Source organism: Rhinichthys klamathensis, unplaced genomic scaffold (genome assembly GCF_029890125.1).
Source record: "Rhinichthys klamathensis goyatoka isolate OS25496 unplaced genomic scaffold, OSU_Roscu_1.1 h1tg000275l_1, whole genome shotgun sequence".
Taxonomy (NCBI): domain Eukaryota; kingdom Metazoa; phylum Chordata; class Actinopteri; order Cypriniformes; family Leuciscidae; genus Rhinichthys; species Rhinichthys klamathensis.
This window is the reverse complement of record NW_026606794.1, coordinates 3,038,808-3,054,166: the sequence shown is the minus strand read 5'-3', so window position 1 is coordinate 3,054,166 and position 15,359 is coordinate 3,038,808. Positions and strand designations below refer to the sequence as shown.

The following is a 15,359-nucleotide window of genomic DNA, read 5'->3' as shown; positions in this document are numbered from 1 at the left end:
AGGAATACAGGAAACAAGATAATGCGTGTTACAGATTCTAAGTACTGTAGTGAAGATGTTTACTGATTTAGAAACACAGGTTGACAACTCAGGGTTCAATAATAAGAATGGCCTGATGAGTTTTGGGAAAACTGTTGTTGTCACCTGCCCAAACAGGGACTCACTAAATCTCAGTGTTTGTAACTGTTTAAAAAACATAAGTAAGAGTCGGATATTTGTTATAGTTATAGTTTTTCATCAAATGTGTGCTAATTAATGTATAGCTCTCATGGAGTTATAATATAGATAGCTACTGATAAAACGAAGCAATAATTATTTCACTTGTAGTACACAGTTTATATTTATAGGCTGTATTATAAATATATTTTTCAAAAAGAAAATATTCAGATTTTTACTTACACTGCCCAAAAAAAAAATCTGGCCCCAACACACACACTATATATATACACTCACCGGCCACTTTATTAGGTACACCTGTCCAACTGCTCGTTAACACTTAATTTCTAAGCAGCCAATCACATGGCGGCAACTCAGTGCATTTAGGCATGTAGACATGGTCAAGACAATCTCCTGCAGTTCAAACCAAGCATCAGTATGGGGAAGAAAGTTGATTTGAGTGACTTTGAACGTGGCATGATTGTTGGTGCCAGAAGGGCTGGTCTGAGTATTTCAGAAACTGCTAATCTACTGGGATTTTCACGCACAACCATCTCTAGGGTTTACAGAGAATGGTCCGAAAAAGAAAAAACATCCAGTGAGCGGCAGTTCTGTGGGCGGAAATGCCTTGTTGATGCCAGAGGTCAGAGGAGAATGGCCAGACTGGTTCGAGCTGATAGAAGGGCAACAGTGACTGAAATAACCACTGGTTACAACCGAGGTATGCAGCAAAGCATTTGTGAAGCCACAACACGCACAACCTTGAGGCGGATGGGCTACAACAGCAGAAGACTCCACCAGGTACCACTCATCTCCACTACAAATAGGAAAAAGAGGCTACAATTTGCAAGAGCTCACCAAAATTGAACAGTTGAAGACTGGAAAAATGTTGCCTGGTCTGATGAGTCTCGATTTCTGTTGAGACATTCAGATGTTAGAGTCAGAATTTGGCATAAACAGAATGAGAACATGGAACCATCATGCCTTGTTACCACTGTGCATGCTGGTGGTGGTGGTGTAATGGTGTGGGGCATCTTTTCCTGGCACACTTTAGGCCCCTTAGTGCCAATTGGGCATCGTTTAAATGCCACGGCCTACCTGAGCATTGTTTCTGACCATGTCCATCCCTTTATGGCCACCATGTACCCATCCTCTGATGGCTACTTCCACCATGTCACAAAGCTCTAATCATTTCAAATTGGTTTCTTGAACATGACAATGAGTTCACTGTACTAAAATGGCCTCCACAGTCACCAGATCTCAACCCAATAGAGCATCTTTGGGATGTGGTGGAACGGGAGATTCGCATCATGGATGTGCAGCCAACAAATCTGCGGCAACTGTGTGATGCCATCATGTCAATATGGACCAAACTCCCTGAGGAATGCTTCCAGCACCTTGTTGAATCTATGCCACGAAGAATTGAGGCAGTTCTGAAGGCAAAAGGGGGTCCAACCCGTTACTAGCATGGGGTACCTAATAAAGTGGCCGGTGAGTGTATATATATATATATATATATATATAAATTATTTTTTAACCTGGCACACTAAAAAAATACATTGTTATACAATACAGTTTTTTATTTTTATTTATTTTAATAATTGGCAAGGTTTGACTGGACTAGCAGGTTAAACCTTTACTGTTGAGCCATGCCATTTCTGGCTTTATGTGACCAGCACATCAGAGAACATTACAGACAGAAATGGCAACTATAGAAAATGCTAAAAGAATGCTGCTCACAGTCAGTGTCGAGATAACAGCAGATCACTTCCTACAGGACGAGATTTTCAAAACGAGCGATTTACTAAAAGAAACAGATATCTTAGATGTAATAAATGATAATTCATCATCCTCCATTGGAAATGTACTGGGGTTGTGAAAAATGCATGAATTACTAATTAATGAGGCATTCTGAGCAGATTTACATATTCATAAAGGTGGGGTTGAGTAATTGACATATGCATGAGAGAGCTGAGTGATGGTTTTGAGATAATAACACATGCCTTCATAGGAACCTTTATTTTTCTAAATTCTTCAAAAAGCAGAGGGAGTGAAGATGCTTTTAAATTTCCATTACGTATTCATTCTTCCCAAAAGAAATGCAGTCAAATGCTTTCAGAGATAAATACACTGAGGGAATGCAATGATGTGAAACAGTATGTAAAATTACATTTTGTGAAATATTGCCCTATACAGATTCTTCAAAAGTTCATTTAGCAAACGGATGTGCCCAACAACCATGGTAAGAAATTCTAAACATGTGACTGAATCCTAAAGCGAACACACAAATATGCTTTCAAAGACGAGCGAAGGGGAAAATAAAGCATAACAAATACATTTATGGTAAGCGTGAACTCGCTTACACACAGTCAATCAATCATCGACAAGCTCGACAAAGTGTGCTGGGTGCTACAGTACCCGTCTAATCCAACAGAGAAAAATGTAAACTTAAATTCAGATGTCAACAAAGCTTTACCAGATTTAATCCTGCGGCACCTCCCCAAAGTAACACCCGTTTCAAAAAGTCCCTCCTAACAATTCTCATACCATTTCACACACATTTCTACCATCTTAAAGACAGTATTTAGTGTTAAGACCTCTCAACTATCTGATGAAAGGATCTGATTTATGGCATCCCGTCATGCCATGAGGTCAGCTTTTTGGAAACTTATTGCAGATGGGGTGGGTCCAAGAGCATTTGGACAGGACGAGTGTGTATGTCACTCGGAAAACGTCTCTGCCATTGTTGGGAGTGCTCGAACAAAAGCCTTGTGAAAGCTGACCCAAATATGGTGCATTAGAAGAGCACAAAAACATTCAGATGTTTCCTAGGCTTTCTTTACAACTATGCACCGCCGAATGACAAGTTCAACAAAAACATGTTGAGTTTTTCACCCGGGCCTATTGTGTTCCCACATTAACTCCAAGCTGAGCTCTTTGAGCTCGTCCAGAGTTGTGTCTGGACTCCATGGGTCTGCGATGGCTCTGTCAGCGGGCTTGGCCTCCGTTGCACTCCACACCGTCTCCTTCAATGTTCGTTTCATTCTCACTCCCTTTCCCCCCCCTCTCAGCAACTTGGCTTCCACGCACACTGAAGCGAGCGATTGATGGGGCAAGAGAGAAGTTAAACAATTAAAGATGGCCCTCTGCGCCAAATGTTTTGTGCATTAGGCGTCACGCTGAGAGGAAGCCTTTGTGCTCACAGTTATTGTTTGGATGGAAAACGAAAGATCTCATTCTCAAAGCAAAAGAACTCTCTGTAGCCAATGTGAATAATATATCAAGGTGCCTGGGTATAACAATCATTTGATTCCCACTGGGACTGGATGGATGTAATTATTCCTGGATCACGGTGTAACTGAAAATGAGGTTCAAGCAACATCTGGTCAAGCGCGGCCAATGGGAGGCCAAAAACTAATTGCAAGTATAATGGCAGGTCTCGGTATTTAGCAAAGCGAATAACAGCTGTCCTTATCAATCAGATCCAGATGATCACTATCGCACACAGGGGGGCTTGACGGCAGAGGTGAAGTATCACAAATTAGGCGCTGCTTTAGAAACGCTGAAGTTTGACTTTAACCTTGCAGGACTTTTTGGAAGGCACTTCCGAGTATGGGAGAGGAGTTTTGGCAGAGGAACAGAAAGCCTGGTGGGTCCGCACATCTCGGGATGCTGGTACTCCACACTAATCCATTTTAAACCATCTGTGAAATTAGCAAGATTCCTTAAGTCCTTCACCTCCAAGGATTAAAAATGGCCCTGGGTCTGAGCCATCGCATGTACGCATATGTATGCATGTCTGCTATCAGCCCAAACTTCTGAGGCTATAATCACACTTTACCCTCTACATGACAGACGCTTTTGAAAAGGTAACTACTTTGAAGACAATTTCACCCGAGTCTCTCTCCTCGCATCTTTTTAGATGCTCTTTGAAATCTGTAGAATCTGCACTTTGTGTTATACTACATAAATATGAGCCTTCTTTGTGAGACTTACTCCCCCTGCAATTCAGCACACTCCAAAGTTGAATAGCGGCACAACGTGCAACCCGGCATCCTGCAAAGTATGTCAAAAACAAACCGAACCGCTCTAAATATATAAAAAAAAAAAAAAAGAGGAAGACGTTTCAGGGCTCGAACATCTGCTGAATGGCAGTCTGGGCTGTGAGGTAAACAAAAGCCATACATAGACAAAAGTTACCTGCAATGCCTCCTTGAACTGTACACATAAACAGCTCGAAAGTGCAACTCTTCAGCCTTGCAGAGTTTCAGCCAAAAACTGTACAATGAAGTCATGAGTCAAGTCTAATGAGAAAATCAGATATATAGCAGCTGGGCTTGGGGAAACAGCCCTCCCTGACTGATTCACTGGACTCAGTGGCAATAGCATGGAGCTCAGGAGGAGCTGCCACTTCCAGAACAGTAAAATATTGTTCCAGACGACTCCCTCCAATGTTTAGTCATCAGGGCCATGGAATAACAGGGCTGTCGCCTCCGCACAGCAATACAGTATTAATTATTATTTGCAGCCCAAACACCTACATGTTTGTACTAACACTCTGACAGTTCATCCAAACAGGCCATTTAAAGGCTGCAACATCATTCTCCGTACTTACGAACACCCCCACCTAGCCTCCCCCATTCATCCAACCACAGGCTCGTGCAGAGAGGTACGCTGTATCAGAGGGATTAAAAACCAGCTTAATAGAAATAACAATGCTCATGTCTTATTTCAAATCAGAACATCAATAACCGCCACATCTGCATGTGCCCAGAGAAGCACAAGGGCAAATGCGCAATGCCAAGGCTGCCTTCAGGGCCAAAGATTTGTAATGCAAGCTTTGTGAATTACAATAAGATTTATTGTGCAGCAATATATGTCTAATTTTCCATCTACTGTGGGGCACTTCAGCAGCAGAGAGCTGACACAGGCCTATATTATACACCACAGTTAAAATGTGGTTATTTTACACATGCTCTCGGGGGAAGAAGCTTACAGTGCACTCTGGCATTGGACAAAAAATGACTGATGAAGATAACAAAAGGAACACATAAATGGTTTTCCAAAAATGTTTTGAAGTAAGTTCTATTCCAGATCCATATTTTTTTCCTACCATGGCAAACTTAAGGAAATTATGAAAAGCCTCACTTTCTATTGGGGATTTTTTCTATGGTATTTCTTCACACAAAAGTAGGTAGGTACTCAAGAGATATTGACTGATAATCTACTTTTTAATGCCCAGGAACACATCAGAAGAGAAGAGGGCAGTAATAGCAGCGTACATACACATATTACAACATTCACAAATGTAATCAATACCAGGCTTCTATTAGTGATCATACTGGGGTTTTTTTTATGTTCCAGTCAGAAACAATTATTTACTGAACAATCAGGCCTTTATTTTAAACTAAAATAATTCATCACTCATTATTCATAATGTAAAGCTATGTCAAAGAGGTGAAGCTCGCTGGGAGCAAAAAGAGAGAACCCAGTGGCTGGAATCCAAAAGATGAAAAAACTCCTGCAGTTTAGAGGGCTTGGTTTCCTCCAGGCCTTCCACCCTATTTCTGGCAGATGCTGCAGTCAGTCAGCAGGAGCACATACATTAAGAATAGCCTCTACATACGTTAATGTGTTTTGGAAGATATTCTTCTTAGTAGATGGTCCCATCTAAACTTGTGCTTTCTCTAAAAGATTTACGGGCCAGCACTGAACATCTATCTTTATTGTAAAGTAATGATAGATTATTGGGAGGAAAACAAATCCCAGTAACCATTGTTATCCACTCAGTTCCACAGTGAAATCAATGAGAAATGTGGTCATTTTTTATTTTGAAAGAAAAGCACTTCAGGAAGTTTTCTTTTTTTTTTGCATTTCAAATAAAGCAAAAATAAATAAATAAATCCTAGCTAACCAATGCTAAAAGATGACTGCAGTACATAAAAGCAATTCAGTGATAAAACAAGGTACTCTCACATCTGAACGTGTAACATGCATCATCTACAGGAGCTATAAACAGCCAGACCAATATGGAATTTCTCCACAGAAATTAGGGTTGCATGGATATTACTTTTTTTTGTTGTCTAATACCGAATATTATACTACGGCAGAGACTGCTAACCTATGGTCAATATTAAAATCCTATACTATTTTGCTGAAATAAATTACACTACAAGTGAATTTAGACTGTATATCAACCACTGGGCACCACCATGATAGCTCCATACATTTGAAAGGAAACACTTGCGCCTCAGCCTAGCCAGTGCTCTCGGAACAGGACACAACAATCTGAGAAAAGGGCCCAAGGTCTATAGGACCAAGGAGCAGGACCGGAGCACGGAACGTTTTAATAAATTTATTAGTGCAAAATGACCAACTTTTCGACGCACATGCGTCTTCTTCAGAGACTCTGATGTTTTGTTCGGTTCATTAATTACATGGGACATGGCAGGTCAGGTCAAGTGCACTGCATTGCGGGATACAATGATCACCGCAGTAAGCTCTGCAATACTGTACATTTTTGTCTCATTCCACTCTCTAGCTCCCTGCATGAATCAGTATTGTGAACCATTTCAGGCACAAGCCAGACCTTGATCAACTAGCCTAAACATTGGGACTCTGATGACTTAATTTCCCAGAGCTTGTGCAAAACATCATTGGTATTTCATTCAGCTTGAGAGGCTAAAGAAAACATGACAACATTTTCAGTAAGTGGAATGTGACAGAAATGGACGACTACCTGATTAGTGTACCGACTACTGTAGACCTACTGAACTATGAAAACTGAGACACTGGTGGTATTTTCTGCTTAGCCTACATATTTGCATTGTGTGCACGGTCTACATAGTATACACAACATACAGCGCAAGAGTACTGTGGTAATATGCTTTTGCAAACATAAAAAGTTGATAAAGCCCTTTATATTTTTCCATACTATGGAAGTCAATGGGGGTCCATTAACTGTTTGGTTACTCATAGTCTTCAAAATATATGATTTTGTGTTCAACAAAGAAAGAAATCCATACAGGTTTGAAACAACTTGACGTTGAGTAAATTGTACCAGAATTTTCATTTTTGGGTGAACTATCCGTCAGTTCACTCAGGGGAGCCATAACGCCCTTGATGTTAAGGTACAGTTTCTATCTAAAGACCAAAATGTACTGTAACTGTGTGCCAAATTAAAATTGTCAAAATATTTCAAAACAAGAATAAAATAATATATTAATAATTAGCCTATTTTAAGCTATCACAAAAAAATATCTCCCCAGGCTCGCATGCGTAAAAACACAAGTAGGCCATGGCCCCTAGGCTAACTGACTAAAGTAGCCTTCCTTTCACATCGCACACGTACATTTCTCTCATTCAAATATATCCGTGTAGGCGTTTGAACCGTATAAACGTATGCAGATACATCTGAGTTTATTAATCAATTGTGCTTTACAGATACCACAAGTCAGTTGTTGTAATTCAGCTTCATTTAACTGCCGAATTCCCAAAGAAAATTTTCTGTGACTGGACAATACAAGACGATCACTAGTAGACACCGTCTAATAAACGCTAACCATAATCTAACTAATATTCATTAGGCAAAACCTAACAAAATACATCTGCAATAACCTATAAAAAACAACGCTTATTGTGTTATGACCTGCTACCCACCTTCACGCGCTGCCGCTAACCGCTCCGCTGTTTTTGCTCTCATAGGTCCACGTGTTGCTGAAACGTCATTGGCGTGCACGTAACAAATGTGTGAAGCGCAAGAAAAAGAAGAAACACGTTACAACCACGAATAAGCTTTTAGCGTGTTTTAATCGGTGTGCACTGCAGTAAACATCGTGTAGGCGTATGTACACCGTTTAGTGTAATTACTTGTACGAAAGTAAACACACTCCTGTTCACTTCATACCCATGATCCTAGCTAACTGTTTCAAAAGTAGGCCTAGCCTATAAGTATTTTAGAAATATATATATTTTAGTAGGCTATATATAACATTTTAATTTATATATTTTCTTTTCTCTTTTTAATTTTAATTAAAGTTGAATTGTTGCAGCAGCATAAAGCCAGAAATTAGAGGCCTAACAATCAGGTCAACAATTATTATTAGCTTTGTTGCCCATCTAAGTAACCTGTCAGTGGAATGTGTGAACGGAAAACAAAAAGGCATCTGTTAACAAGGCTGCCACATAATATGTATGTTTGCAGTGTGCAGTTTACTTTATTGCTAATACAGAGAACTATGTAAATGTTTGTATTCTCTTTAATCGCATTTCTACTTCAGCAATTGCATTTATTATGGCAGCTAGCTCATATTATTCTCAAGGCGCATAAAGTAAATTAATTTACTACTTAGCACAACAAACTCCCAACATCAAATTAATTCCAAATAATTAATTTCCACATACTTCTGGTTAAATAATATTTTAAATATGTCTACAACTTACTACCAATAACTAATTTAAAAAAAAACAACAACACACAACAAATAAAACAAAATGTCTCTTTAATTTGTAAGTGTCAACAGCAGTACAAAAGATGGAGTGATGGTGAGACGATTTTGTCATACGTGTGTGTACTCTATCTTTTATGGAAAAAGAGGAACTCTTGAGGTAAATAAGCAAACAGACAGGAACACCCTCATCTGCCATCATACATCAGTGAATTGAGAATATACTGTAGAAATGGTGTTACATTACAATATGCCAAATGCTGCTTGTGGGGAGAACATCCTAGATATTTGTACAATTCACTAAGGTGTCTAAATACACCAAAATGTGTCACTCATCTGCTTTATTTTATTTGATATAATAATACTACCATTACAGAGAAGACTGGTCTCTGGACATACAACTGTAGCATTAATTAGTTTACCTCACGTCAATACTGCACATGGAAACCAATGACTTGCTGGTTTACATACTAAAGCCAAGCAAAAATATTTTTAGTACCTTTTTTCATTTTTTTTTAACAATAATATCCTTAGCAAATAGCTGTCTTTTGTACTGTAAAAAGAAGAATGTGAACACAAATGTGATGGCAACCTTTTTAAGTTCAATTAAAAACTTTACACTGGACTGTACAAGATATTGTGATAAAACTATTTACATTTTTAGACTTAAAACTTTTTTTTTTCTCCAAAAGCAGCAACAGATACTATTCTACATCTCTAACGCCCGAACAATAATACCTGCCATGGGTCTATGTACCTGCTGAGAAACCGGTCTCTACACACACACACACACACACACACACACACACACACACACACACACACACACATGCACGCACGCACAAAAAGACAAAATCAAAGAAAAGTGTTATCAGGCTGCTAGCAGGATTCAAAACAAGAGTGTACCTAGCGACAGATGAGCCACACACAGTGTTGCTTGAGAGACTACAGAAATCTAAAAGCAAAATACCATTGACAACAGCATACGTTGTCCCTGACGGCAACATTTTACTCTTCTGAACAGCAGCTAGCATGTCAGTCCAGCATGTCAGTGAATTGTGCTGATTAAATTAACAAAAATTATCCCACAATATACATCACAAAAGTCAATACAAAAAAAAAAAAGCATTACAGTAAGATAAGTAGAAACACCCAAGCGTTGTCCTCAGTTATTGTACCTACTTTGCATTAATATGGCAGTGACAGTTATGTATTATAAAAGAAATGTCATTTAGACTTGCTGTTGACTGGATGGGAAATGGTCTATTAAACACTATGAAGCAACACAGAGTAAAATATTGTATGAAAACCTCAAATGCAAAGAGTGGGTCTGCATTGTGCAGCATAAAAAAAACCATAAATATTTGCACATCCCCAATGGATTAAATGCTCACTAAGAAACTCACATGTTTTCAGATAATGCTGTACTGAATGACACACCACAACTGATGCCCCACAATTACTGTACATGTTCTCTCATTCAAATTTGGCACACAACCAATTATTATATAACTTCAGCAAGTACCTTAACATTTAGAAAATAAATTGTAAAAAAAAAAAAAAAAAAAAAAAAAAAAATTACGTACATGGATTTCAAGATTTGTCCTTTGCTACAGAGTGCACTAACAACATAGCAAATGGCTGGTTAATTCAGCATGGAGTGCGAGGTTCATCACTGAAACACATCGAAGTGAGATGTCTCAGCTGTTTCTCCAATACTACTCAATCAACAGGGATGTGAATTCAGCAACTACATGAGGTACAGTGAATTGTCAGTTTGTGATTTCGTTCTTTTTCTAAGTACAATGACCAAGCACACACACACACACACACACACACACAAACACACACACACACACACAAACAGAGAAGAAAAAAAGTAAAATACATAATTTATACTTCAGTAAGTATCCATGAACAAAAATAGAATTCTATTTTCCTATGTTATATTTACAATGAAAAGAAAAAAAATGAGATGGAGATAAAAAAAAAAACTTTGTTTTGAGCTCCAATCCATTTTGAAATTTCACTGTTTTTATTCTTGTTCTCTGATTGTCCTTTAATTCTGTTCTACTGACACTTTTAGAGCCAAAAATGGCTAATAAATACAATAAAATGTCTATGCACTAGAGAGCTTCAAATACAATATACAACACAAACATACATGACCATTAAAATGTGCTACTGAAGTCCGGTGTGTCTCAGTCACTACGCAAGCTTCTCCGTCGAGTATACTGCTCTTTCTCCCCTAGGCAGCACTGGAGCTTAAACAAAGTGTTCATTCATCACGTGTCTTTGCATAAATAAACAAAATATGTCAAGAGAAAAATGACTCAAATCTGGCAACTGTGAGGCGCGCTCACATGAGTCCAAACAGGTGACTTGTTCATGTAGGTTTTTTCTTTTTTTTTCCTCGCACAACGGCTTCACATTTGTCAGAATTGATAAAAAATACCATTTATATCCAGTGCTTGTAACACTTTTGAATCATTGTCTCCGTGTGAGATTGAAATAGTCTTTTTTCTTTTCTTTTCTTCTCTTTTCTTTTCTTTTTTTTTTAATCTATACAAGCGCAATCAAGTTTCAGTCCCAACAACAGTCCTTTTGTCTGCTACCAGCCTACAGAACTGGCTTGGCATGGTCAAGGAAATATGTACAAATCACGTACAAATCAACCAATCCACCAGCAAACAGATATAACAGCTTTAAACAATAAACGTTGGCTTGTAAGCAGGGAAGAAAAAAAAAAATGTACGCGGATGTCAAGGGACATCCAGCCAAGTATTGTACCTTATGTAAAAATCACAACAAACTTAAACGAAACCAACAAAATAAAAAGGTACAAATACAAGCTTCTAAAGAAGTGCTCGAAACTTCTACGAATTAAGTAAATGCTTTTCAAAGAGGGGTGCTGAAAAGAAAAAGTTAATGCTTCAACTGCTGGGAGAAGTAAGCGCTAAATAGTCATCAGTACCTTTTAGACCTTTGGAGGTAATGCAGTGACCAGCAGCCTTGCTGTGACATTTCCTGTCTATTCTAATCTCTGGGTTACCAATGAAACAGACAGGTTCAAGGGCAAAGGCAAAATAGCGGGACTCATGCATTAATAATGCCGTATTTCAGATGATACCGACTCGTCAGTCATTTTAATAATCCCCCACAGCTTGATCTACTTGTTCCATCTGCTCGCTAGCACCTCGTGGCTGCTTCTGGCCGCGGCCTTTCGCTAGAGCTTTGATGGAGAGAGGGCACAATAAACCACATGGGCCTCGTCTCCATTGTTCGCCACCTTTCTCCTGGGCACGGGCCGATGCCGGGAGCCAGATGGCAGCCCCTTGAGGGAGGGTGTGTGCTGGGCAGAGGTCAGGTGAGTGGAGGTGAATGGCACTCGCACCCTGTAGGAGCTTTCAGTAGGGCCAAAGTCTAAAACAAGAGGCCCTGACCGCTGGCTGCTTCTTGGCTGTCCTTCCACACGGAAACAACCTGAGATCCGTTCTACTGCCGGAACGAGCGGATAATTTAGTAGAGCTGCAGGGCTGAATACAAAGGAGCAAAAATGTGCTTTTTCGTTATGAATTGTCGTCTTTTTTTCTTTTTCTTTTTCAAGTGCTAAAAAAGATCCAAGATCCTAAGTCTTCTGTTCGTTTCAGAATATATTTTTTTAAATGCAAATACAATTAAACAATGTTAAATCCAAGTATCCTTAGACAGTATATAGAAAATTTGGAAAATAAGTGCCATTATTAGTTTAGTTAATTTTTTCCTTAACCCTCTGCATAACTGGCCAAAACATCCTAATAAACTGGACGTTCTCTTAAGACTTAATGATGAACAAATTGCAGAAGCCCAAAGAGCTTTAAGACTATTTTATGTCAGTTAAAATTACAATGTCCAGAAGACTTAAGTGTAAAAAAAAAAGACTTTAAACTTGCTGCCCTGGAAAACGGGGCTAAAGACTTTAGCAGAATGTGCGTGTACATATTGTACAACAGCAATTTGTGATTGTAATACACCAAAGCTGCCTTTCGCTGCCTGTCCAATTCTGCAGATTGGATGCCATTTGGCCCCTTGGCATTCTGGCCTGATTACAATCACTGTGATTAAGAACCGAGCGGGTAAGACTGAACTAGACGAGGCCGGTGGTCAGATGATCACTGCATTGAACCTCCTGGAGAACTATAACACTATTAGTTCCTGAGCATTTGAAGGTGGTAGTCAATGGAGAGGAGAAAAAGAAAGTGGGCTTTGTCGATAAGATTGCAAGGATTGTCTAAGACTCATGCAGTCTCTCCCTTAAGACTTTCAAATTTAAGATTTAAGATTTAAGAGCAGGAAGCTTATGATATGTTTGGCACATCTGGACTTTTTTTTAAATGTAATAATAATAATAATAACAACAATAATAATGGGGAGTTTTAGGCTTTCCCTCTATGGTTCATCAAATGTAAGGACTTCTTCAGTTTTATCGTATTATGAAATGTCAAATGAAGTGTTTTTGTCTTTTTCATTTGAAATAGTTCTGATTAAAAACATTCACAAGCTGTTGGCTGGTACAGCATACCTGAGTGAGATATAGAACCCCATTTAAAACAGTAATGTACGCTTCAAAGGACAAAAAAAAGGTTTCAACAAATACATGTGTAAATCCATATGAATTTGAGTAAGACTGTGAGTTATGCATTCATATGAAATGTTTCAATTGTCAAGTCCTATTATTTAAAAATGTCGTAGGAAATACCCTAAATTGTCCATGATCAAAACACAAGGAAAAAAAAAATCAATAAAATAACAATAATAATAAAATAAAAAAAGCCAAAATAAAACAATCAAATTGTTTCACACTCGGAGAAACGTTTAAGACCAATAGCTGTTAAATCTGAAGGAGCCACATCTGCATGCTGGCTCCCAAAATGTGTATCATTAGAAACAAGTTTTTCGATTTCTTTTTTTGTTGTTCGTTATGTTCTCTTTTTCATCTTCTTCAGTCTTCCCTCTAATAAATGGATATTCTTCACAGGGTGTCTTGGCCTCAGTTGGCACTGACCGGCTCCTGTGTGTCACTGCTGTAGTCCGATTTGGGCTCGTCCTCAAAGTCCTCGTACATGTCCATCTCGTCCTCTCCGTTCACTGGGTCACTAGGCACCATGGTGCCTGGTTCCATCTTCATGTTGAAGGTGCTCTGGATGACGGGGATGGTGGGCTCAGGGCTGGCCGAGGCACTGGAACAGTCTGACGTCATGTGAGGGGAGGGCGTAGTGGTCGCCATGGTTATGGCACCGGGGTAAACGACACCTGCGCTGGTGGTGATGGGGATCTGCGTCTGTGGCTGCTGCCTGATACAGAGGTGAAGAAACACACGGGAGAAAGACAGTTTTATGCTTATGAAGAGCAAGTGTGCGCTTTTACTTTTTACAAAGCTCAGAGAAGCTTAACAGCTTTTAAGAGACGGATGACAAGTTTAACGCTTCTCAAGGAAAACAATTAGGGTCTCGGGGAATAAGAGAATGGAAAGAATGTACAGAACCAAACGCTGGTCGAAAGCGTAAAGCTTGGGGAGTATAAAACCCAGGCTTGAATGGAACGTGACCAAGCAGTAGCCCTGTAAAAAATTATTCCCAATCAGCGACAACGATTTGGGAACGATTGTGAAAATGACACTCATTTCTTTCAGGGCGACAAAGCCAATTGGTTGGTAGAGACACAGTCTCCTGATCTTTAACAGGCTGATTGATACTCCAGCGCTCGTATTTCTTGCTGTTGAAGTGGAAACACCTGGAGCAGGCATTTTCTTCACTCACCACACGCAGTAAATTATAGAGTTGTGCTCCAAACATCTGCCCTACAGCCCTCTCTACATTCATACTCGACTCTAATATCCTAAAATAATGGCTACGTGAGTCCTGCTGCCCTCTGTTACCGTCTAAATGCGATAAACCACCACTTTCAAGCAGCTGAAAGAAAATACTATTTTGTCAATGGGATTCAACCCAGGGCCATACAGTGCATTTCCCCTCCTCCACAGAAAAATAAATTTACCACAGCATATAATCACAAAGGGAGCGTGTGCGCAACAAAAGGCGACGCTCACTTTGCTTTGAAGCGTATATTAAAATTAAGTGCGAGGGCCATATAACGTGACAAATGAGCTAAGTGCCTGAATTATTCCAATCAACCTGATTAGAGGGTCACTGGCTTTACACCAGGAGTTGGCACACGGCATGGAATCATTACCTGCCTATTGTGTGAGCTCTAAACTGGCTTTATTAACAGTCTACAGGGTTTTAAGGGCATCTTGGATTGTTCCTGCCGTGCGCCTACCCCACAGTGAAGAACTGCCTCATCTCCTGCCTCCTCGACCTCATCATCTGCTTGTACTCGCCGATGCGCAGCTTCTTGCCGTCGATGATGCAGGTGCGCTTGGGCCTGGGCTTGTACTTGTAGTTGGGATACTTCTCCAGGTGGATCTTGCTGAGCCGTGCCTGCTCTTCATAATACGGTTGTTTCTCCTGGTTCGTCATGGACTTCCAGCGAGATCCTGTTGAACACAGGTGAGAAGTTAGGAATGATACAGGAGTGATTTTTTTCTTGGAGAAAGAATGACTAGATTTTATTTTATTTTAAACTAATATATATATATATATATATATATAAATTCAATACATTTTAATAAAATGAATAATATGATGAGTTTAATCAAATGAGTAAAAGAATGACTATGTTTTATAACTACATTTTATTTGATTATAAAACTATATT

At 39.4% G+C, this 15,359-nt stretch overlaps 1 protein-coding gene across 18 annotated transcripts in view; it reads right to left on the bottom strand.

Annotated features, from left to right (window-relative positions):
* Nucleotides 1-8,640: 8,640 nt before the first annotated feature.
* sox6 (SRY-box transcription factor 6) overlaps nucleotides 8,641-15,359 on the bottom strand; it is a 158,825-nt gene continuing 152,106 nt past the window's right edge. For 16 of the 18 annotated variants that reach the window (XM_056268736.1, XM_056268734.1, XM_056268737.1 and 13 more), the window contains 2 exons: nucleotides 14,922-15,138; nucleotides 8,641-13,936 (listed from right to left, as the gene is read on the bottom strand). In XM_056268736.1, coding sequence (XP_056124711.1) covers nucleotides 13,633-13,936; nucleotides 14,922-15,138 — 521 coding nt within the window. In that variant the 3' untranslated portion in view covers nucleotides 8,641-13,632. The remainder of the gene's footprint in view (nucleotides 13,937-14,921; nucleotides 15,139-15,359) is intronic. The other 2 variants (XM_056268745.1, XM_056268746.1) reach the window with 2 other exon arrangements.